This window comes from Eucalyptus grandis, chromosome 11 (genome assembly GCF_016545825.1).
Source record: "Eucalyptus grandis isolate ANBG69807.140 chromosome 11, ASM1654582v1, whole genome shotgun sequence".
NCBI lineage: Eukaryota > Viridiplantae > Streptophyta > Magnoliopsida > Myrtales > Myrtaceae > Eucalyptus > Eucalyptus grandis.
Window position 1 is genome coordinate 16,571,141 of NC_052622.1, and position 26,208 is coordinate 16,597,348.

The 26,208-nt window shown below is 42.6% G+C and overlaps 2 protein-coding genes across 2 annotated transcripts; both read left to right on the forward strand.

Moving 5' to 3' along the window:
- The first annotated feature begins 10,172 nt into the window (after positions 1–10,172).
- Positions 10,173–12,754, forward strand: LOC104425101 (U-box domain-containing protein 16). Its single transcript, XM_010037688.3, has one exon. The coding sequence runs from the start codon at positions 10,192–10,194 to the stop codon at positions 12,496–12,498; it is 2,307 nt and encodes a 768-aa protein (XP_010035990.1). The 5' UTR covers positions 10,173–10,191; the 3' UTR covers positions 12,499–12,754.
- An 11,070-nt stretch (positions 12,755–23,824) lies between these two features.
- Positions 23,825–25,534, forward strand: LOC104425102 (transcription repressor OFP3). Its single transcript, XM_010037689.3, has one exon. The coding sequence runs from the start codon at positions 24,112–24,114 to the stop codon at positions 25,381–25,383; it is 1,272 nt and encodes a 423-aa protein (XP_010035991.2). The 5' UTR covers positions 23,825–24,111; the 3' UTR covers positions 25,384–25,534.
- Positions 25,535–26,208: the final 674 nt, after the last annotated feature.

Sequence of the window (26,208 nt, forward strand, 5' to 3'; positions counted from 1 at the left end):
CCACCCAGCACCGACCCCCAGCCCACCTCGAATCCCCCCAACACCGCCAAATTAAACCCGCTCCCCCTTCGATTACCGCGCTACGTTCCCCCGATGCCACTGAACTCGAGAACGGATCCCCCTCCCCCTAGGGATTCCGCAAAGGCTCCTCGTCGTAATGGAGCTGCAGACAGCAAGGGCACGGAGCTTTTCCTTCCTCCTTCCCCCTCTTTTCCTCTTCCTCTCAATCGAACGAATTGGGGATTCGAAGACTTACAGGTCGGCCGCCCATTCCAGGGAATGCGAAACACGACCGGCGCGAAGCTCGCTGTCGCCGGAGACGTTCGACGGAAGGAGGCTCCTTCGGGTCGCGAATCGGAACAATCGCCCGCCGATCCGGTTCGGAGCTTTTTTTTTTTTTTTCCTTCTTCCTTCTTGCTAGCGAAGAAAGGAACTGTGAAGAAGAATTACAGAAATCGTGAGACGATAAGAAGAAGTCGCCCAAAGAAAATGACGATAAGCCCATTTTTCGGCTTATATAAGGAGGAGCCGAACCGGGGCAGCCCGGACCGGTGCTCGGGTTTCGGACCGGCCGGTTTGACCATTCCGTCGTATGAAATTAATAGGATTGTCGAAAGTGCGTTTGTTTGACCGGAAGAATTTTTCACACATTAATTTTCCTGACTTTCATGCATTCAATTGGCTGAAAATGATTATTTACGGAAATCATTTACCATCAAAAATATATATACATTTAAAATTAGGAAAATGAATTTCTAAATTTTAAAAAAAGATAGCTTATCAAAAAAAAATTACTAGCTTTTATTTGTTCGATGGTTTTAGAAAATCAATATCATAAAGAAAGTTATTTTCTTTCAATTTAAACTCTTTATCTTCAATTTATGAAAACCGTTGTAGTCTTTCGTCATTCAGACATCAAAAAGTACGGAAATGATTTCTCGAAAATGATTTTCCTTTCAAATATGCGGACCTTAATTAGATGCTTTTGAGGAGGGAAAGGGAGAAGGGTCCTTGACGTGGGATCGCATGCGTGTGGCCTTTATTCTATGTTGAGGCACTTAAGGCAAAATGTCCATTTCGTGTGTCGCGCAGGCTAATCGGATGAGATTTGGAACAAGTACGATGATTGCGTTGCTGAATTTGGCGGTGCGAAAGGACTTGCGAAAAGAGTCATTCGTTCCTTTTTTGTGGTGATGAGTGGACTTCTGCCGAGGTTGTGCGGTGCTGGGGAAAACGAGGAAATCGTGGGTTGGGTTTCGATTCTTGGGCGACACTGGCAAGAATCTTGGACGGTGTCGTGTCCGGCTCCTGGGCTTTGGTTCCCCTCGCCCGACTCGCGGGAGGACGTATGCCGGTCGACCGACTGCAGAGCATCATCAAGATTAGGATCGAGGCCTCTTACATAGGGAGACCAAGGGCGTTAATTTTCTGGACCTTCGTCAGAAACCTGTTCGTGCCGTAGCAAAACAATAACCCAATGTCGTTCACATGTTCCAGAACTTGTCTTATTCGTCCATAGGTGTGAGGATGGTCCGGAGGAATTTGAGAACATCAATGCTTCACATCCTTTCTTCTATAATTAATTCTCGTGCCCTTTCATTTCCTACTTTTTTCAAGAAGACAGCTAATGAAAAAAAGAAAACGAGAAATTTATCTAACGTGCTTTCAAACCCATCAATGACGGAATCATTAGAATATCCAGTCCATTTCATGGTTCTCTCGTCCGCGATTCCACGTGGATTTCATCTTTGGATTTCAAAGCCATACAATGAGATTAGTCTTAAGTTCTAGTTCGTAACGAATTTATGACACATTAGTGTACATGATCGTAAGCCTGATAGATTGATTGTCCAGCAAGTGAGAGATGATCGGGCTTAGCAACGAATGGAAGTAGGCCAGATTAGGCCCAGAACCAAAGACCGCATCGAATCTTTATATGAATCTAGGACCATGGGACTTCACTGTCCTTTAAAGTTAAAGTAATTAATTGGATTTTGGCGAGAAAACCAATAAGCAACATGTCGCGTTGAAAATCGAATCGAAAGGGTTGTAATTCACAGCACAACATGACATATATGTGTCCCATGCTTATCTCTTAGTCCCAGTCATTCAACGCACGTTAAGCACGTTTTCATACATAGGAAAGTGGTAGAGATAATTAAAGCAAGGTCATTTTCATCTTGGTTTGTTATTCATGCCTGAAACTAGTTTAGGATAGGAGTGTGCACGGAACTGAACCGACCTTGAAATCGAACCAGAGCTCTGAGCAGCTCACGGTTCCGAAAAAATGTTCCTTCTTCTTTAAACTTTGTTCATAGCAAGCGGAACCAAAATATGAAATCAAAGTATACATTCTTTTCCTCCAAATTTAACAGACCGAGACCATCATTCTCATTAGAATTGCCTTTCCTCCTTTATGACTTAAGAAGAACCTTTTTCCGGTCCCATCGTTAAAGATCTTGTCCATTCGTGCATTGCAAAAGCTCGAAATTGATTGCGTAGACCGGAAGATATTTTATGAAAGATTGGAAATTAAGACAATCACAATTCATTACATGTGAAGTTGTCGGCCATTGGAATATTGCCCACCTCACAATATGGAAATTATAAGGGACAAATTTAGGGGTAAAATCTTTCGATAAGGAGAGTTATCGAAAAAATCAATATTTATTAACAACATAAACTTCAGATCTCCTGTTGCTTTCTTAGATTTCGACCTGAATTAGAAAAGTCATAGCACACAAAGAACTTTAAAAGAGAAGAAACTTCGACTCTTCTACTGCTTTCATAAAGTTTCGATGTGAACTTGAGAGTTAAGGCGGGGAATGAACTTTTGACTACGTTACTGCTTTCGTGAGGTTTTGATGTAAGAGCTATGGAAGAGTCGGGAAGCTTCAACATGAAGTAAATGAGGAGAATGAGAGAGTAAGATTTTTTGAAAACTTTTATACCATGTAGATAATAAATCCTACCTGCATCGATCCCACCCCTCACATGGATTATTTTCATCCAAATTATGTCTATTTTATATCTTGCCTTATCATGTCTTGGATAGCAACCAAACACGAGATATATGAATATTATCATTTCCCAACTTTTATCTTTGATTATTAGATGTGGCCTAAATATCATCACACATTAGATCGGTCAATTGAGTTCCCCAATCAAATCTGACAATACAAGTTCGTAGACAAACTCAACTACTAATAGGAATTAGATCTAATCCGAATCTACTAATAGGAATTAGATCTAATCCGAATCCCTATGCTTCTGGAGGATGCAAACTAGCCATAATATCGAATTTACCACACATGGAGATTGAAATATCAAAGCTCGCAACTACTCCGATTACTTCTAATCCGATGGATTTTTTATTTGATGGGCCAAATTAAGCCTATCTGCCCATGTTAGGCCAAACTCAGCCCATAAAAAGAATGGCCTATTAGAGGAAATGACAGTTATTTTCTAAGTGAAAATAACTGCAATATATAAAAATAGAAAGTAAATGAAAAATTGCTATCCGTAGCATTTCAAAGAAAAAAAAAATATGCTTTCCCATCTTCTTCCATTTGAAACGGTTTATTCCCTCTTGAAGAACAGAACTCCAGGGCTTTAAACAATTCCTCTAAGACTGCAACGGTACTTAATCTGTGGCAAGCAGGGTATGTACGTCTCCGTGATATGCCTTCGATCAATTTTACATGTTTCCCAGGCACATTTCCACGTTCGTTTTTAATATTTGATCGTTCGAGTATCTGTTCGATATTTAGGAATATGTTTTCTACAAGTCCAAACTTGTGAAATCGGATCACAACTACTCCAATTGGTCTCAAATTTCTCAACTAGATTTAAAGGAACAAGAAAAAGTGTTTACACTTGATAAATTACTTTATTTGATTATTTGTACTTTGTCCTTGTACTTTTTTTTTTGAACAGGCCGTCCTTGAACTTTATCTACTCAGACTTGTACTTGAATGAAAATATCACTAGTGTTTTCCGAACAAAAATAAAAATCTTTGAATGTGTCAATATATTATATCAATGAGCATAGCTCCTAAGTCACGAATTGTTCTTTGCAAGACAAAGCGTGGCCCTATCCAACGACGACTATACTTTTCTTGGATTACAGACAAGGAGAACTGGTTCAAAAGAAGAAATCAAAAACTCGGGGAAAACATCAAAGAAACCCAGTCTAAGTTGTCATCATTACTTTCCAACTTCCATATTTTATTTTTGTTTTAAATTGCGGGTTTGTTCTCTCACGCTACTTCGTCTTGAGTGAGAATCAATGACAGCTCACTCTTGATCGCCTACCATCGCCTATGCTCGCCGCTAAAAGGAGCCGGTGACGGTTTTGTGTAGCCTGTTGCCAAGTTCGCTAGGTGAGCTGTCCCTAAAAATGTACATTAGGGACGACATGGCTATCCTTTGAATCCAGAGAATTGCTTGATCTTCATATTATTTCCGAGAGAGACTGCAGCAGTCGTCCCTAAGAATGCACATTGAGGACGTACAGAGTTCGCCCTACCTATGGAATGAACTTTTTCATTTGGGTCGATCTATCCTGTTAAGGTGACTAAAGTATCTTCGCTTGCAAAAAGATAGAGAAAAGCTTAAATATATTAGTCTCAAACAGTCCATACACCCAAATCGTCACCCCGAGTTTGCCATCGTCCTCTCCCGCTGAACGCCACCGTCCTCCTATCATCGAACCGCTGCTACCCCGCCTAATCCAACCCCCCTTCTTTTTGAGTGGAAGAGATAGGATGGAGAGGGTTGGTTGGACTTTGTTACTAATATGGTGGATAAATAAATGGTGGGACGGTTCCTGGTGAGACAAAAGCATTAGGTCAGCCATTCTTTTATAGTTGTTCATAAAAATAGTATGGTAAATCACATCTTTACACAAGATCGTATCACACCCAATTTAGCTCGAGTGTCCGATCCCTTGAGGCTCAAGCGAGAAATACAAAACACTTTGGCACAATAAATGATTTTGCCCTACCATGGCCTCATCAAGAGAGCAGTATCAACTTCTGACTAGTTTATACATGGGAGGTCAACCCCACCTTTAAAGCCCCTCAAAATATTCTCTCCTAAAACTCTTAACACAAACATCATAATGCCACTCCTAAGAAACAATTGTGTCATCCCTTGTGCATTACTCACCATATGCCCAAGTACCGTAAGCTCCACTCACCGGGATATGAGAGTACAGGAGATTTCGATCCATGACACAAACCAGCGAGGTAGAGGAAAGGGAATTGTAAATTATTCATCATCTCCTATTACTTTCATGAAACTTCGACGTGAACTAGAGAGTAAGGAGGAGAATTAACTTTGGTTGCAACCAAACACAGGATTTGTGAATATTATCCTTTTTCCCACTTTTATCTTGGCCACTAGATGTAGCCTAAACGTTATGATGCATTAGGTCAAGTAATTGAGTTCACCAATGAAATCTAACAATACAAAGTTCGTAGAAAGACTTGACTACTAATAGGAATTTGATTCTATCTAAATCTTTGTGCTTCTGGAGGATGTAAACTAGCTATGATATCGAATTTATCACACATGGAGATTGAAAGATCAAAGCTCACAACTATACCGATTAGTCCAAATTTGTGAAATAGAATCACAACTATCGAAATTTCTCAACTAGATTGAAAGAAACAAAAAAAAGTGCTTACACTTGATAAATTAATTTCATTGATTATTTGTGCTTTGTCATTGGATCGTGTGCGTATTTTAATTCTCAATACATTAATAAAAAATCAATCTATATAAATCTTTGAATGCGTCAATAGATTATATCAATAAGCATAGCTCCTAAGTCACGAATTGTTCTTTGCGAGACAAAGCGTGGCACCATCCAACAGCGACTATACTTTTTTGGATTACAAACAAGGACTACTTCAAAAGAAGAATTCAAAACCTGGGGAAAATATCAACAAAGAAAATATTCTAAGTTTTCATTAATAGGAAAAATCTCAACTAGAGAGGGATGGAGAGGGTTGGTTGGACTTAGTTACTATTATGATGGATAAAGGTGGGTTCCGAAAAGGATCATGCAAATGTCACTAGCCAATCGACAAATTCTTGGCTGTGAAATATCTCGTATGGCACTTGATGAGCTAAGAACATCATATTAGCCTTCCTTCTATAGTTGTTTGTAAAATTAGCATAGCGAATTGTATTCTCACATAAGATCGTACCATGTCCAATTTAACTCGAACATCTAGTCCCTTAAGCGAGATAAATAGAACACTTCAACACAATAACTGATTACGATCCACCATAGTCTCATCAAGAGAGTAGCATCAGCTCCTGACTAGCTTATGTCTTCAGAGCTCTTTAGAGTTATAAGCGTTATATCCTAATACTCCTAGCACATACGTTATGATGTCACTCCAACAAATTAGTTGTATCATCTCTTGTGCATTGCTCACTCTTCGCCCTGATGCCATATATTCCACTCAAGAGGATATGAGAGCACGGGAGAATTCAGTCCGTGACACGAGCCTACGAGGCGGAGGAAAAGGAATTGCAAATCATTCATCATCTCAGCTGGCGTCTTCTCAATAATGGAGGTGGTTATGACCGGCCATGACCAAATCCATATATTTTTTTTCTTTTGGGATAGCCCGTCTCTATGTTTATGTTGGGGGTAAGAAGCATACTACACGCTTGCTTGTCGTGTTTATTTTTATATGTTTTTCGTCATCGATGGTGTGTTGGATTAGGACATGCAAGAGTCAGCCCAACCAACGCAAGAACAATACAGAAGTCATGTAATGTAGCTGTCCCTTTAACAAATCCTGCGTCACTTGCGAAAACGAGATGTCAAGTCTTGAGCCGAATTACCACTAATTATTGATCACAACTTATCAGGGATTAAAGGAGTATGTGCTTGTACAAAAGAAATGAAAATGTTTTCCGATGAGAATTGACTGAGTGCTATTTAATGCGATCCAAATATGCAATTTGTGAAACAAATCTGAAGTGCTATCTAAATTTGCACAATTTGTGTAACATGATTCAATAAGTGATCGTACCATTCATTTGGATTGTCAAAATCAACACCCTTAAATATGGAGATCTTATTTTTTTATTATATATGGAGATCAAAAGGAAGGAAATCGTCCAAAAAAAAAAAAAAAAATTAGATCCTAAATCTTTTCATCGTACCAATTCCGCGTCCCTTAAATACAATGAATTGAAATTCCTGTGCAACGATACAAAAGATTCGACAATTCTAGAGCTGCCATGATAGTCGATGTGACTCCTCGGGTATGCTCTTGAGTTGCCTTAAAGCACCGCAACGTCATCTCATCTTCGCTTATCTACCTGTTGGAATTCTTTATCTCTTTTGGCAAAATCCACCGACTACTTTTTGTTTTCGAAGAAACTGCTTCACAGATTACTTGCTTTTTTAATATTATCACTTCGATTTATTTTCGTACATAAAATCAAAAGGCAGATCTTATCATCCACGCCTTTTCTACAATCCCAATCGCCCATTTACCATAATATAAAACTTGCGGTCCCAAGAGCACCGTTACAAATTCAGCATAACCATGCCATTAGCCGGACTCTAATTATAATTTTCTTAACCTAATTTTCTTTTTCTTTTTGTGTTAATACCACGAAAAACCTCAAATTGATACACTTTTAATTTTTTGACCACCGAAAACTCTATTTAATACATCTATAATGAATTTATCTAAACTAAGTTTTTTAACACCAAAAACCCAAAATCGGTACATTTACAACAGATTTATTTTCTACTAGTTTCAGTTAAATTTGATTACTGCCGCGAAAAAGTCACAAATCAATACATTTGTGGCAAATGAAAGATAAAATCCTAATTTATGTCATCTAATTCAAAAATTCGATAAAATTTAACGGAAATTAAAGGAGGGTAAATTCATTGTCGATATACCAATTTGGGGATTAATTTGAAGTAAATTGATTATAAGTATATCGATTTGAGGTTTTTCATAACATTAATCATTTATTTTTTAGACATATGTTGCACATTTTGACATCCTCGAAAGTAGCTCTAGTGAGAACTCGAGGAAGAAAGAAATAAAGAGAAGGCGAAAGGGAAAGCGGCTTTTGGCGCGGCTTCCACCGCATTCCTTCCTCAATTTCGCGTCCCTCAAAGCTTTCTAGGGAGCCCCCTTCGAGATTGATATCGTCAACGCGGGGAAACACACGAACATGTCATATGCCTTGGGAAAAGACGACCATAATAAAAAATACAAAATATAAATCCGCCCCATTTTCCCCTTCTTCTTTTTTTTTTAAAGTTATATTCACGAAAAAGTCTCAAAATAACCGTCAAAAGACATCAACAACAATCCATCTCCCTCCTCAAGAGGACGGCCGTCGTGACTCGAGATCTCGAGTTGAGGCGGCCAGTCCCTAATCGCTGGTCAATAATTATCCATTTCACCAATCATCATGATACACGTGGTTAGAACAATGTACATCCAAGAAAACTAGCTCCAAAAGAAAATTCCAGCACCCCGATGTCGTAAAAGAAAAAAACACACATATATACATACACAATACAATATTATAACATTAGTTAGCTTGTTAGGTGTTTAGACAATATTCGGTTCCCAATCAAACGATCGTGGACCATGCTCAAAAGCATTAAATTAGGGCAAAGAGAAGGAAAGGAATCTATACCCAAAGTTTTTTTTTTTTTTTCAAATGTTGGGGGTATTGCACAAGAGAATAAGCCATGCGTTATATAAATCAATTGGAATTTTAATTATAATAATGCCAATTATGACGACCGGACCTAGTCCCCCACAACAACTTTACCTACTGGTGGTACCATCGAGAGGGAGGAGCGCCATGTGCAGCCGCCCCCCTTTGTGCTTTACCAGTTCATACACCGATGGCTCAACCATACTTTAAAAAAAAAAAAAAAAGGCACGGCCCATAACATAAAAATATAATTAAAAAAAGAACATAAATATTTATATATATTCACACCTAACTTCGAATAATCAATCTAAATTTTATATGAATTTGCGCCGTGGGCCCCAGGTTTGCTCAAAGCGCTCAAGCATATCGGGGCCGAGTAGATTTTTCTTCATTTTTTTCCTTCTCTTTATAGATTTTTCATTGACTTATTTAATTGTAATCATTATTGTTATTATCATTTGGCTTTTGAAATGCATGCAAGAAATGAGGCTACGGTCAATTACGTGCCGCCCCCACCTGAACGACTACGTAAGACATTGGCGGCTAGCCTTTATCTTCGTGCGAAAAGACTTTGAGCATTGGACCCGCTCGATCGATTCTTAGAGTTGAATCCGACGTACGTAGAGATGGATCTCGACCTAAAAACGAAACGACCCTTATACTATTCCATCCCGATCCCGATCCCGATCCCGATCCCAATCCCGATCCCGATTCGGATGGGACGGGGTCAGGCCATTCTTGTCCTCGACACGTGACGAATAGTCGACCCGAATCAATTACTTATCCGCCCCAAGACCCGGTACAGCCGATTTCGGAGCAGCGGTTTTGATGCCGAAACGGATGGCTCCAACTCTGGGGATTCGCTGAGGAAAAGTCCGAGGGGGAGTCCAGCTTGCACGCGGCCGGCGGCGGCCGTTGGAAGAGGAACGTGTTTCTCCCAGCTGGTGAAGTGGACGTGGCGTCTCCGTCACATTTCCCTCATTTTTTCAATTTGTATATTATGTCTTTCTTGTTCTTAGCTAAATATAACTAATTGTTCAACGTTCAAACCCAAATTCCCAAATTTTTGAATTTGCCAACTTGCTTCTTTTGCCAAGTCGACCATGCTCACCGATCACCATCATTGACACGTACGCATAAATCTGTATCGATTGATTATGTAGGTAGATCCGAATAAACCCCATGCGTATATATTTGAAAATAATTGAATTTTGACTCCAAAACAAGATACTGAATATCCATATTCACCGTCAGTATAATCATTTCAGACTATTGGATTGGACGTTGGTTCATTTTATTTTTTTGAGGGGGTCGAATTCTTTCCTTTTTCTATCATTGTCTGAAAAAGAAGTCTTTTTATTTTTGTATTAGGGAGAAAGAATAAAAAAGAGAGTTCTTTACCAAAAAAAAAAAAGAAAGAATAAAAAAGAGAGGGGGGTCAAAAACAGACAAAATCATGAGAGTTGGCTGATGACCGTCTCCGCTTTCTTTCTTCACACTTTTGTTTCTTCTCCGGCACACGCAGTTCTCGGTTCAAGAAACCTCTCATCGCCTTCCCCAATCCGAAAGCTCTTCTTTTTTCCGGTTTCTCCATCTCTTCTCTTCATCGTCTTCGTTTTCCAGCCTTACCCATCAACGGAAACTCCGCTTTCTCCTTCGAATTTGGACGGCCCGCCGGCGCCGGAGTCCCTCGCTCCTGTTCCATTCCTACCCTCTTCGATGGCGGTGTCGCCGCACGCCTTCCCGCCGCGGAAGCGGCGGCCCCCTGCCGGGGCCTTCGTCTCGCCCAGGCTCTCCGATGTCGAGCTCGTCCAGACCCTCATCCACCTCTCCCAGGAGATCGCGTCCCTCCGGCCGTTTCAGTACCTCCTCCGGTCGTGCTCGCTCTCCATCGTGCGCAAGGTCAACCTCCTCGCCGTCCTGTTCGAGGAGCTGCTCCGGAGGCCCACGAGCTACTGCTCCCCGTCGGCGGTGCTCTGCCTCGAGGAGATGTACATTCTGCTGCAGAGGATCAAGACGCTGATCGAGGACTGCTGCAACGGGAGCAAGATGTGGCTGCTCCTGCAGGTCGAGCTCGTGTCCGACAGCTTCCGCGAGCTCAACGCCGATTTGACCACCTTGCTCGACGTGTTCCCGGTGCGGGAGGCCCAATTGAGCGACGACGTCGAGGAGCTCGTCGCTCTGATCAAGAACCAGCGCTCGCGGGCCGGGGCTCGCGCCGATCCGAGGGACGACGATCTCCGGCGCGACGTGCTGGCGATACTGGATGGCATCGAGAGGGAGGTCGTGCCTGATCAAGCCAAGCTCGCGGCCGTTTTCGAGAGCCTGGGCCTGCGGGATTCGTCCAGCTGCAGAGAGGAGATGGAGAGTCTCGAAGAGGAGGTCCAGAACCAGAGCGACGAGAAGGGGAAATCGCAGGCCATCGCGCTGATCGGGCTCGTCCGGTTCGCGAAGTTCGTCCTCTACGGCGGATCGACGCCGCCGAAGCCGCCGGCGGAGTTCCGGCGGCGGAAGTCGGCGTCGAGCCTCGCCATCCCGGCGGACTTCCGGTGCCCCATCACGCTGGACCTCATGCGGGACCCGGTAGTCGTGGAGACGGGGCAGACGTACGATCGCGAATCCATCACCCTCTGGATCCAATCGGGGCACAACACGTGTCCCAAGACAGGTCAGGCCCTGGCCCACACGAACCTCATCCCCAACCGCGCGTTGAAGAACCTCATCTCCCTGTGGTGCCGCGAGCAGAGGATCCCCTTCGAGGCCTCCGGCGACGCCGCGACCGCCCGCGGCGGCGCGAGGAGCAAAGGCGCGATCGGGGCGACCAAGATGACGGCGTCGTTCCTGCTCCGGAAACTGTCCGGCGGCCCGCCGGCGGAGGTCGCCGACGGCGTCGTCTACGAGCTCCGGGAGCTCGCGAAGTCCGACTCGGAGAGCCGGGCCTGCATCGCGGAGGCCGGAGCCATCCCCCACCTGGTGCGGTACCTAGGCTCGGACGTCGCCTCGGAGTGCCCGACCCTGCAGGTCAACGCCATCACGACGATGCTCAACCTGTCGATCCTGGAGGCGAACAAGGCTCGGATAATGGAGACAGACGGCGCCCTCAACGGAGTCATCGAGGTCCTGCGCTCCGGCGCCACCTGGGAGGCGAAGGGCAACGCCGCCGCCACGATATTCAGCCTCTCCAGCGTGCACTCCTACATGAGGCGGCTCGGGCGGAAGACGCGGGTCGTGAAGGGGCTGATGGACTTGGCCCGGGACGGCCACGGCAGCGCCAGGCGGGACGCGCTGGCGGCCATCTTGAATTTGGCGGGAGACAGGGAGGCCGTCGCGAGTCTGCTGGAGGGAGGGATGGTGGAGATGGTGTGCGGCGTGATGGAGAGCCTGCAGGATGAGGCAGTGACCATCCTCGAAGCGGTGGTGAAGCGCGGTGGGTTGGTGGCGGTCATGGCGGCCTTTGGGGCCATCAGGAAGCTGAGCACGGTGCTGAGGGAAGGGTCGGAGCGGGCGCGGGAGAGCGCGGCGGCGACCCTCGTCATGATATGCAGGAAAGGCGGGTCGGATGCGGTGGCGCAGCTGGCAACAATGCCGGGGATCGAGAGGGTCATATGGGAGCTGATGGGGACGGGGACCGTGCGAGCGAAGAGGAAGGCGGGCAGCCTACTGAGGATACTCCGGCGATGGGCGGCGGGATTGGACTGCGATATGGCGGATTCCGGCGACACGACTAACGTGACGACGAGCACGACCACGACGACAAGGATAATGTTGCCAAGCTAGCTTCGGTCCATTCAATTATTTTGTAAAGTCTCATTAAATTTAATTTATTTCTTTCTTTGGCCGATCAAATCAAAACAAATTCTCAAGTATAGTTCAAATCCATTTCGCAATCGGTCTCATTTTTTTCCGAATGAATTGGCAAAAATCATGAGCCATTGTATATGGAAAGTTTCTCCTCTTGTTCCTCAATTGTATCGATTAGCAAAGCATTGTCCTTTGGTGAATGTTTCTACACGACCAAGATAAATACGTTTTCTGTGTGGCTTTTTTGCTGATAAAATTATAAATCTCTTTTCTCTTTTTGCCTAATTACTTGATGATAAATATGTTTTCCCCCCAAAGCTTGATGTGAGCATAATCAAGTTGGACAAAAACTTAGTATGATTATCAAAACAATATGGTAACTCCTAGTGTTATGTTATGTGGATATTTGAACTGTGCGATCTAGAACATGCCGACCACTTTTTCCTTTGTGAAATAAATGAAAACAATAATCATACCTTTGGAAAATAGAGTATCTTTATTTAGATGATGCATAGGCTAATTGGGTCATTTTTTTGTTATACCAAAAAAAAATGATGCATCATTCATCATCGTAATTTTTGAATTACTGAAGAATGCCCTTTGCTTAGGTATCTAGTGCAAGTTTACTTCACGAAATATCATTCTACCGATGAATATGGTGGTTGGATTCCATGTTATCCACATTAAAGTGAGATGATTTAACAAGTCTTAGTTTGGAACACTCAAAATCAGGGCCATTTGGGAGGGTGTAGCCTCCCCAAACCTCTTTTAGTATGTGGGCACGTGTTATATTGACACGCGACAACTCTTGATTGGCTTGTCTCGTCAAGAAACTTGATAAATCATCATTCGCCAATATCACATGACAATTGTGCCTGTCAATTATCCTTGTCCGCTCACTATAAAGTATCCTACTAGTTCATTTGAGTTACTTGAGGCATTTCAGGATTTCTAAACTTTTGGGATTTCGATACTCAACAGATCATCATTAACCAGTTTGATCTAGTTCCCGAGTAGAAGTAGATTGATTGCACAACCCTAATCAATAGTAATAATAATCATATAGTATGAAAAAATTGGACAAGATCCTCTAATTCCATTAGTATCTTTATCTGACGCGATATGTAGTCGAATCACATTTATTCATTTATGAGTCCTATAGTTAGCAAATGTGAAATTGACGACTAATGCAAGAAGAGTCGAGATCTCTCGAGAGACGCCGATGAAAACATCGATAGAGACGTTAATCTACCAATTAGCTTCTATATGCAACGGTGTACGATGAAGAGGGCTGGAAATGATGAAGGAAAAAAGAGAATGGATCCACGTCAAATCAAAGCGGGATTTAAGTCCGGGCAAGATCCTAATCCAAGCGTGTTCAAGTCGTCAACCGCATCACGCGCCGCCACCGCCAATGGCAGTTGGAGCGACCGCGTTGGGACGACTGGCGGGGGGGATCATCGTCAAGTCAACTGCAGGCCTAGGTGCCTTTCCCACCAGGATCATCTTAAGGAATGGCGAAAAGTCAAAAGTACGAAAATCGCAATCGCACTTTAGCACGCCTTTGACTTTCAAACACGCACAGCTGCCGCCATGCAGCCGGTGGAGAGAGACACGAACCGCGTGACCGCGTTGGGTCATTTAATTCCTCCTCTTTATATTGGCAAACCCAGTTTTGAAGTTTCGCCATCGATACATTCTCTGCCTAGATCGTTCCCGCAATCCATCGCCCGCCCGCATCGTTTTTACGCTTCTTCTCGGGACGTACGAAGATGGGTTCGAAAGAGATCTTGATCGTCGCGGTGGTCGTGGCGATGATCATGTCCCCAGCTTCGAGCGCGAGGCTCCTGGTGGACCGCGAGGAGGCGGCCGTCGTCGAGCCGGCCTTGCACCTCGCTTTCTGGAGGGAGGGCGGTGCTTCAGCCTCGTCCGGGGATGATAAGATGGAGGCCAAGTTCTTGCTGCTGAGTTCGCTTCCGAAGGGGGGGAGAGTCCCGCCTTCTGGCCCGAGCAAGCGCACCAACAACTTGATCAGCTGATGCTTGTTGCAGACGACGTGATTTCGATTTTCTTCGTCGATTCTTTCCATTCGCTTCATAAATTGATTCTTTGGTTCTTTTCTTTCTTGTGCTGTGCGAACTCGGCACGGCCATATTTGTAACAAGACTCACATACTTAGTGTAAACTCAGTGAAAGGTCAAAAGGTTTAAGTTCCGTTCATCTTTATGTGTTGAATCGAATCGCTCTAGACGGCGACTGATGATCTTGTAGAGTGATAAACACAGAACATTCGTTGTTTCGCACGAAGTCGATCTGTCGTACTTGCACCAAAGGCTCCGCTCTCTGCCCAAGCCCACCCAGCGTGGTTTTCCTTTACATTACATGCCTAAGTCCCAAACTGATTAAAATTCCTACTTAGCTCATCTGAACAAAGAGCAAAAACCATCATCTAGGCCAGCCGATAAAAGATGGTTGGACATGCCCAGCGTCTGGCCAGACTCATCAAGTACATCACTAGTCATGCGACAAGCATGCCGTCGTGATCGATTTCACGGAAGCATATTCTTCACACGACATTTCTAGAAAGAATCTCGTGATCCTGAGTTTCTTTTTTATTTTTGTCATATTTTGGTTTAGCATTCTTAACTAAGCGAGAGCAGATTCCGACAAGATTCGAGGTTTTACTGCTCTTTTTGCAGTCGCTCCGGTGCCATATCAGATCAGAGCTCACTTTCACCAGACTAAAAGATAAACCTCCATCCAAATCACATCTGCATCGATGCCCAATACCGTAATGCGGTTTACGCAGATGTTACTTGCATGGCATTTTGTACACGAACTGGAATTTGCTTGTTTGAGCGTATTGTTGAGGAAGGATACAGTGTGGCAGACCAACAGCTTACGTACAGGGCTTAAAAAGACCCATCAAAATTCTGAAATTGAACTGCTTTCCGGACTTTGTAAGGACGATCTTGGAATCTAACGAGCAATTCTGCTGCTGACTTCGACCCCAAAATGTGAAACTTAACTCGCAACTAATTCAGACCAAAAATAGAAATTGCTACGAAGCAGATCGTGCGAAGCCCTCATGAAGTTGCATTGCCGTTTGAAGAAAGATTAACAAGATTTCTTTGTAGATCAACCACGACGACGGCTTGAAGGCAATGTGGTCATTCCTGGGATCCCAAGACTCCCAACCAAAAACTAGATAACCAAACCAAGATTGCTTTTCATAGAGTCAAGTCAACGATTTCTTCTTTTCTATCAATTGCAGCTCTGTTCAGAGTCTTGGTTTCATGCTTAGACACGAATGGAGTCTAGCCCTTTGAAGAGTTCTGGTATTAACCGAAGGAACGCATCGGTCTCCAGTGTGACATGATCAGATAGCTATACCTACGTTCCTGCGCGGTCAGGCGAACAACTTGCGGTCACTTTCCCACGTTGAATTTTGATTTCGATTACTGTTTATTCTACAAAACCATTCAAAGCTCTCATTCCGTCAAATTCTCTGTCCAAATTCTAGCCAAGGAAATGGCATGCCCTTGTGTTCACTGTTTTGGACATTCTGATCGAAATTGTGATGTATCCACAGGATCTGGCTTGAATCTCTCCTCTTTCTGGACCCTCAAATGATCAGCCCTCTCACAAGGACATGTCTATGGCTAGCCTAACTATACGATGTTGTTCTGCAAGCTACGGTTTCAGCAGATTTCTCATCATGTTCGATGAGTAACTTGGGGATCGCATGATCATCAGCAGAGTTATTATCATCCGCCTGATTGTCATCGTCCAAAGTGTTGAAATAATAGTAGTTTTTTTCTGCACGTTTTGTTGATTTGGTTTTTCATTTATTCTAGTCTTTAGGAGTTAGTGGAGTCCCGTTTAGCTAATTTGTGTGTTAATTGTCCTAGATTTTAGGTGTTGGTGGAGTAAGTGCTTTATGTAAACATGGATAGTTATGGATCCTATTTTAGTGGTGTTTTTATGTTATATATTTGTCTTTGCAAGAAAGACTTCGAGGTTCCGAACGAAAGATGACATTTCGGCCTCATCTCTCCTCCCTTTAGCAATTTTACCTATGAGAAAAGTGAAAGAGTTTTTTTTTTTTTAAAAAAAAAAAAAAAAGATAAAGAAGGTTTAGAGGTGGGAGATACTTTCGTGAGATAATTGTAGCAGTAATATTTCCAATAGCCACCGAAAATTTTGTTCAACCAGCAATTCCACGCTTTGATGGTCACTATGACCATTAGAGCATGCTAATGGAGAATTTTTTTATGGTCAAAGGAGTATTGGTCGATTGTTGAATCTGGAATTCAAGAACCACCAGCAGGCACGACTTTGACAAATCCCTAGAAAGCAAAATTGGAAGCTAGAAAGCTAAAGGACCTTAAGGCAAAAAACTATCTCTTTCACGCTATTAATCGTCCCATCTTAGAGACTATTCTTTGCAAAGAAAATTCCAAGGATATTTGGGATTCTATGAAGAAGAAATATCAAAACTCTGTTGGGGTGGAGCTTGCACAGCTTCAAGCCTTGAGAAGAGATCTTGAGACACTAGCGATGAATGATGGAAATATGTCACTAGCTATTGTGCCAGAACAATGGAGATCAGCAACAAGATGCGATTCCATGGCGAGAAGATAGACGACGTTACCATTGTGGAGAAGATTTTGCGTTTCCCTAACATTAAAGTTTATTTTTGTTGTATGCTCAATTGAAGAGTCAAAAGACATAAATGTCAAAAGACATAAATGCACTTTCTCTTGATGAATTGCAAAGCTCCTTATTGGTCCATAAACAGAAGATGAACAAAAATTCAACAATAGAGGAGCAAACGTTGAAGGCTTCTACCAATACTCATTCTAACAATTTCAGAGGAATGAAAGATCAAGGAAATAGAGTTGTTGGCAGGAATTTCAAAGCCAATAATGACCAATTTCAAGGCAAAAGCAAAGGACAGGATCCTAACAAATCCAAGGTAGAGTGTTTTAGATGTCATAAATTTGGTCATTATACGTCTGAATGTTATACTAGGCTGCTTATAATAAAGAAAAGGTAGAGAGTTCAAATTTTGTTGAAGAAAATGAAGAAGAAACGTTGTTGATGGTTGTTCAAGATGAAAAGAAGCCCGAGTCAGATATTTGGTATGTGAATAAAGATTGCAATAACCACATGAGTGGAAGTAATTCTCCTTTTTCTTATCTACATGAAAATTTTCATTCCACTATGAGTTTTGGAGATCATTCCACTGTGAAAATGATGGGAAAATGTTATATTAAGATAAAAATCAAGAATGGTTTTATGGAAACGATCTCTAATGTGTCGTATATTCCTGACCTGAAAAATAACCTATTGAGTGCTGGTCAATTACAAGAAAATTATTATTTTATCACAATTAAGAGGGGTGCTTGTGAAATTTATGATTCTATTAGAGGTGTTATTGCAGTTGTCCCTATAAGTTCAAATAGATTGTTTTCATTAAAGATTGAAAATATGCAATCTTGTTTGATGGCTGAAAAAAAAAATCCCTCATGGCTGTGGCATTTTCGCTATGATCACTTGAGTTTTGTGGATTGAAGACCCTCCAACAGAAAAGCATAGTGACATGTCTTCTTCAAATTACTACTCATTCCCAAGTCTATGAAGAATGTGTTGTCAACAAATAACATCGTTCTCAATTTTCAAAAGGAAGTTATGGAGAGCAAAGGATGTTTTGCAGCTAGTGCATTCGGACATTTGTGATCCCATAAACCCATCTTCTAATGGAGGTAAAAAATACTTAATTACCTTTATTGATGATTTTTCCAAAAAAAAAACCTAGGTTTATTTTTTACAAGAAAAATTAAAAGTTTTATCTACATTTAAAAGCTTCAAAACTCGTGTGGAAAATGAAGCAAGAAAGACCTTTAAGACCCTTCGAACAGATTGTGATGGTGAATATTGCTCAAAAGAATTTGAAGCTTTGTGTGCAAAGCATGGCATTCGAAGAGAGCTTACAGTCACATGTACACCACAACAAAATGGTGTATCCGAGAGGAAAAATAGAACCATTCTCAACATGGTGAGAAGTTTATTGGCAAGAAGAAGAGTTCCAAAGACTTTCTAGCCATAAGCAGTAAATTAGAGTATTCATGTTTTAAACAGAAGTTCAACTTTTGTTATTCAAAATATAACACTAGAAGAGGCTTGGAGTGGGAGAAGAGTGACTGTAGATCACTTCAAAAATTTTGGATGCATCACATATGCCCATATCTTGGATGAGAGAATGAAGAAACTTGATGACAAGGCTAAAAAATATGTCTTTCTTGATGTAAGTGAAGCATTCCAAAACATATAAATTATTCAATCGACTAACAAAGAAGATTGTGGTTAGCAAGGATGTTGTTTTTTTAAAGAAGAGAACACTTGGAATTGGAATAGACAATAACCTACCCAAGTCCTTTATGACAATGATGCTAAACAAGAGTAGATTTCAGTACCTTGTATGCCTAAAAATTCATCAAATACGACTTCTATAGCTGCTAGAATTGCACCAACAATCACAAAAGTCAATGAAGAAGAAGAAGCTCAATCTCTTCACCGCATTAGAAGAAGGCCTACTTAGATGGAAGATTATGAGATAACTGGAATTGGAGATTCAATTACTCGTTTTTGCCTTATTTTCATACTATAACCCTACAACTTTTGAAAGTGCTATCAAAGAAGAAAAATTGCAAAAAACGATGGATGATGAAATTAATGCCATTGAAAGAAATGATACTTGGGAGTTATTCGATCTTTCGAATGGACAAAAAACCATTGGTGTAAAGTGGGTTTTTAAAACAAAAAAAATGGTGAAGTTAATAAATACAAAACACGTTTGCTAGCCAAGAGATACAAGCAGCAATATGGGATCAACTATACATAAGTTTTTTCTCCAGTTGCGAGACATGACACGATCAGATTAGCGGTTGCATTGGCGGTACAGAATTCTTGACCTATTTTCCAGCGAGATGTCAAATCAGCATTCTTGCATGGGTACTTGGAGGAATAAATATTTGTCAAGCAACCCCTTCGTTATGTCAAGATTGGAAATGAGCATAAGGTTTACAAATTGAAGAAAGCTCTTTATGGGCTAAAACAAGCCCTTCGGGCTTGGTATAATCATATTAAAACTTATTTTCTTAAAGGTGGATCTTGGTATGCTTGTATGTTGAAGATCTTATATTTACTAGAAATTGTGATGCCATGTTTGAAGAATTCAAGCAATAAATGATGGATGAGTTTAAAACGTCTGATCTTGGTATAATGTATTATATTCTTGGCATAGACGTGGTACAATCGGGTGATGGGATCTTTATTTCTCAAAAAAAATATGTGGAAGAAATTTTGGATAAGTTTTAGATGAATTATTGTAATCTTGTAAACACTCCAGTTGAGTTTGGCTTAAAGCTATACAAAGATCATGAAAGGAGGAAAGTTGACTGAACACTTTACGAACAAATTGTGGGCAGTTTGATGTATCTAACTGCAACAAGACCGAACATAATGTATTATGTGAGTTATCCATAGATATATGGAGAATCCTACAAAAATGCATTTGTTAGCTACCAAGAGAATCCTTCATTACTTACAATGAAATAGATACTTTGGGCTATTTTACAATAAGGTTGAAAAGTCCAATTTATTGGGATTTACTAATAGTGACTATGTAGGAGATCAAAATAGGAGGAGCACTTCAGATTATGTTTTTATATATGGGACAGGTGCTATTTCATGGTCATCCAAAAAGCAATCAATTGTCGCTTTATCAAGTACAGAAGTTGAATTTGTTGCTACAACAGCTAATGCTTGTCAAGCTATTTGGCTAATGAAAATTCTTGGGAAGTTGCAATTTCAAGCAACTAGAAGCTACTAAAATTTTTTGTGACGACAACTCAACAATCAAACTCTCCAAAAATCCTATGTTCCATGGAAGAAGCAAGCACATTGATGTGAAGTTTTATTTCTTGAGAGACCTTAGTAATGATGGAACAATTGATCTAATCTACTGCAGGAGTGAAGATCGGGTTACTAATATATTCACCAAGGCCCTCAAGATGGAGTCATTTGTGAAGCTCAAAAGGTTACTGGGTGTTTGCACGTTGAAAACAGTCAAGGCGTTAAACTGAATGTTAGTAAACATCAGTTTAAATAATAGCTATTTCTTTCAACACATTTTGCTAATTTGGATTTTCAGTTATTCTAGTCTTTAGGAGTTAGTGGAGTCACATTTAGCTAATTTGTGTGTTAGTTGTCCTAGTTTTTAGGTATTAATGGAGTAAGTGCTTGATGCAGAATATGGGTGGGTAGTTATGAATCATATTTTAGTGGTGTTTTTACGTTATGTATTTGTCTTTGTAAAAAAGACTTCAAGATTCTGAACGGAAGATAAAGTTTCAACCTCATCTCTCATCCCCTTTAGCAATTTTATTGAAAGCACACAAAAGGCAAGAGAAACAAATGCAGATTCACGGTCATGATGAGCTAAGCAAAAAAAGATTTCGAATTCAGAATCCCCATAATTCAACCTAGAATCTGAATGGCGCAGTTGCTTAGAAGTCTCCTAATAAAATAGATGAACATGGTGTGCAAAGATTGAGTATGTCCAGTGCCACTCGCCGTCACTAAAGTGAATCAGCAATTCTTACAAGTTGCTGTCATTCTCTTTTATAGGACATCAAGTCACTGCATTGTGACAAATTCTAGGTAATGATATTGGCTGAATACTCTCGGTGATGATATTGGCTAACCACTTGTCTTTGTACCTCTTCATCTTCTTTAGAGATGCTCACCCTGCTTCGTTGCGATTGTTCTATCTTTAATGCAGTAAAAACGAAGGTAGAAAGACAAATTTCGATCCCTCCTCGATTCAAATGAATAGAGACATGCTCAAAGCTCAAATAGAGAAATCCTTTGAATTTTCTGATTTACTTTATCCAGGACAAAACTATCTTGCAAGAAACAAAATGCTATCTAAGCAAGATAGAACACGAAGAAATGAATTGCAAACTGAGCAGCATGATTCAATGTCAACGTTAGAGAAAGATAATTATGATGGTTTCAATCGCTCGAGAAACTCTTCTGTCGGCCGCGTGCACGTAGCTCGTGCAGGCGAGCAATTCTCCTGTTTCTCTCCTCCTTCGAAATGCTAACCGACACAACCATACGGCCGTCATTTAAAGGGTGTAGAACCTGATGGATTTCACTATCGGCCCACCGCGATGGTGCTGTTGAATTGATTTGCAAATCATGAAGAGGGGCCACATGCTTTTGTTCCCTTTTCACAAGATCCAGACGTTCAAGGTCGTGGCCAAAGCATGACCGAGGAGCTCCTGAATATAGACGTTGGTGTTAAACGTTTCAGTCCCCGGGGCAACGTCAACAGAAAAATTCCATCGGAAAGCGTACGTGTTCCAGTGCGATTTCCACACGGTTTGTGGACCAAGAGGGTCTCATACATAGGTCGCCGGACTCGTGCGCCACTAAACCCTCTGCCTCATCGCGCCAAGACGAGCAAAGTTCGTCGCGAAGCACCAGCAGAAGAAGCCCCCCCAATCGTTTCATTAGATTCGTCCTTTGGTCCCCCGGTGTCCCACGCTTCAGAAGGGAGTGGAACATGCTCATTGCCCTCCCCCTTCGTATCCTTTCCAATTCTTGTGCATGGAAATTCCTGAAACAGGGACCACGGGCCTAGGAGGACCTATCGGTCTCTAGCGACGAATCCCCCAAATTTGGAGTTACAAGTTTCGTAAAAGAGGGCCGACCCGCCATGGACATCGCTATCAAGCTCAACACCAATTCCCCTCCCAACGTTTGGCCCCGGAAAAGAAGGGGACGCATGTGAGGAACGGCCGGCTCTCAGCTCGTACGGCGAAGAAGACAACCGATCATCTCTCTCTCTCTCTCTCTCTCTCTCTCTCTCTCTCTCGTTTCTTCTCCAAGCAATCACTGCAATGGTCATTTCAGAGAGACTCAACGCGAAGCCTCTTCCTTCTACTTTGCCATCTGATCATTCATTCGGCACACATCTTGTCCTTGGACCACTCCTTGATTCACATACAAGTTAGTGGGCATTGCCTGTTGTCGATCATTAACGACCCTTTCACCTTTCCCCCATTCCTGTCCTTTGCTCTTTACGTCTCTTTCTCCAAGGACTTTCCCTGAATTTCCGAATCGCCTGCTTTTACGTTCGGGAGAAAAAGTTGGAGTGCATTTGTCATTTCGGGTCTTGTCTCGAGAGATGCGCGAAGGATTTACCGGTACACCGCCATATTCATTGAGGCCCGACCCCATCTATACCGCCGATCATGTGGGTCCCATCGCGAAAGTCACATGATTTATTTTATTTTATTTTATTTTATTTTTTTATCCAAAGTCACACGATTGATTGTCAAGATTTTCTATATAACTCACGCGATTTATGAATCATAATCTTTGGATTCACTGGGCACAATTTTTTAGCTCACACATTCGTTTTGACGCCCACCTACGACCTCTTTTAAGATAATGATACAAATAGCTCATGAATTTTAGCTTATTATATTATATGGTCTATGAACTTTTAGTATGCTCAATATAATTCTTAAACTTATGATACGTGTTCAAATTTGAAAACTTTCAATATTGTCTTTTAATTAATTCAAGTTAGAGATAATATTAAATATTTTCATATAATCTAAAAATATGTATCAAAAACTTAAAGACCACACTAAATAAATCGAAAATTCATGAATGGCATTGTATCAAAAATATGTATCAAATTTGTTCATGAACTATATTGAACAAATTAAAAGTTCAAGAATTATGTTGCATACTTACCCAAAATTCATAAACTATTTATGTCATTTTCTCATCTTTTACCCCTCGAACGTCAAAATTCTTAATCTCAATTAACCTTTGAATCGAGACATGAGGGATCTTGATCTTGATGCGATGGTAGGATGTTTCCAGGAACATGGCTAGAAGATTGATGCAAGAAGAATTCCAGTTAGTTTTGCTGGATGTTATTGACTAACCCTTACTTTAAAGGATGAATTGTCAAATTCCCAATCATGAAAGCCTAATGCAGATTTGGAACCGGACGATGAGTACCGCTAAACAGTGTAAAAACGTTGATTAAGGGTCCCCCCAACCCCTCACTCCTTTTGCCAAATTTTTCTTCCTCTGTGGACCCCGCAACTCCCCAAACCAAAAAAGAATTAATTTTTTTTTTTTACGCTGACGCATCATCATATTAATATAAGTACTTATGAGGACAACATAGTTCATTGGTTCATTTAAAGAAAAATTCGAACTTCCACGTTAAACTTTAGTAATTATTTTTATCATACTTAGTCCTACCCACTCCCCCCAATTCATCTTCTTCACCCCTTTATTTATCCTCTCTCTTCAGTCCTCACTGGGCTACACCCGCACAGAACAGACACAGGAAAAGCTCAGCATCGCATTCGCATTCACATTCCTCAGCCTCTTCTGCACATAACACAAAAGAAACTTAAAGTTCTTGAGAGAGAAAGAGGGAGAGATAGAGAGAGAGAGAGAGAGAGAGAGTGAGAGAGGGAGAAGGAGATGGGGAATTACAGGTTCAGATTGTCAGACATGATCCCCAATTCCTGGCTGCACAAGCTCAAGGACATGAACAGAACCAGGTCATCAAGAACTCATCACCATCATCAGCAGCAGCAGCTTTCTCCTCCTCCTCCTCCTCCTCCTCCTCCGGTCAAGAAGAAGCAGCCGCCCTCCTCCGCCACGCCGCCGCGCTCCTCCAGCTCGACTTCGAACCCGCTTCCGGACCACCCCCAGTTCCATCCCAGGAAGTCCTACCACTTCGCCAGAGACACCCCCTCCCCACTTCCCCAGCCCCCGAGGAAATCGGCCAGGCAGCGGCGGCCCCCGCGCCGGCCCCACCGCCGCTCGTCCCCGCGGGTCGTCGCCTCCTCCGTCTCCGCCGGCTGCAGCTGCCGCGCCACCGCCACGCTCGACTCGTTCTGGGGCAAGCCCGAGCCCGTCCTCGAGTGCTCCGCTTCTCCTCCGTCAGACACCTCCACCGCCTCCGACTCGGAGGAGCTGCTCCCAGTATCCGATGATCTGCCCCGGCTGAGCCCCGACGAGCCGCCGTGCGGCGGCGGCGGGGGGGCCGTCGCGCACCGGTCGTTCGATCAGATGGTGTCCTGGTCCAGCTCTTCGTGCCGGTGCAGAGTACTCGACTCTGACGAGGCGACTGACGGGAAGCAAGCGAAGAGCCCAGATGGGTGCGAGTCAGTGTCGACAGAGATCGAGCTTCCTCCGATACTGACAAAGCCTGCGAACTTCAGCGACATGGTCGAGAATCTGAAGAACAGAGAGACCCGCGAGCCGACCAGGAGCCGGACGGCCTCGCAGCTCTCGGTCAGAGTCGTGAAGGCGGAGCACGTCACGGTGCAGGAGCACGGCAAGGCCAGGCGGTCGTTCTCCGTGAGCTCGCCGGGGGTGAAGGTGAGGATCAACTCCCCGAGGCTAGCGAGCGCCAAGCGGGGTCAGAGCCAGAGCCAGAGCCAGAGCGCTCAGCACCCCCGCCCCGGCCGGAAGAGCGTGTCGTCGCCGTCGCCGTCGGCGGCGGCGGGGAGGAGGAGGCGGAGCGTGTCGGACAGCTTCGCCGTCATGAAGGCGTCGGTCGATCCGCAGAGGGACTTCAGGGACTCGATGATGGAGATGATCGTGGAGAACGACATCAGGGCCTCCAAGGACCTGGAGGAGCTTCTGGCTTCCTACCTGTCGCTGAACTCGGACGAGTATCACGACCTCATCATCAAGGTCTTCAAGCAAATCTGGTTCGACCTGAATTGCACTCGCTTGAAGTGAACTTTCTTCTTATTGGATTCAAATAGCGACGGCGACGGCGACGGCGACGGCTCTTGTATACGTTTGACTCATTTTAACCTAATGTCTATTTCTAATATCCTCAGTATATACCAGTCCTCTTCTAATAAAAGCTCACATTGCTTATAGAGAATTCCTTTGAGCAAAAATTTCTTCTTCTTCTTCTTCTTGGGTTGACATTGAATTTTCTTTGCGCCAATTTGCACGGGGTCGGACCATTTTTCTCAATTTGTCGAATCCATGTTGCTTCACGGGCACTGGTAATCAAAGCCTAGAAACTCATCGAGGCGCCAAGAGATATTCGGTTCAAAAATCCAAAAACCCTCTATTCAAATCCCACAAATTACGTGAGAACTGTTCTGTTACATGGCCACCTGTGTACAGTACAGGAAAAGACTTGAACTCAACCCTCGTTCCTATGAGATATCATAATCAGAATTTCCGAATTTCACACCATCACTTTCATAAGGATTGCGCACATGATCTGCTCCACCATTTGGTTAACCGGTCATTATCTAAGACCAAGACGTCAAAGTAACTTTTTTGCGCAACCACGTTCAGCAATAATCAAGGAAATTAGATTAGGTGAACTAGTACCAATGAAACACATTGGGTTCAATTTGAAAAGTTCCCCCCTGCTCTTTTTCCTTCCGATTATCATTATTTTTTTTTTTTTTTTTTTTTTGCGAAGGCGTGACATTTGGTTGCACATTATATGTGAATGATTGGTAGGCACTGGGAATTTTTTAAAAATAATCTTATGGAGCAATGATGGGAGTTTTCAAGTCTCAACACCAAGTGGCATAG

Coding starts and splice junctions, on each gene's coding strand:
- LOC104425101 (XM_010037688.3), top strand. CDS start 10,192: ATGACCGTCTCCGCTTTCTTTCTTCACACTTTTGTTTCTTCTCCGGCA.
- LOC104425102 (XM_010037689.3), top strand. CDS start 24,112: ATGGGGAATTACAGGTTCAGATTGTCAGACATGATCCCCAATTCCTGG.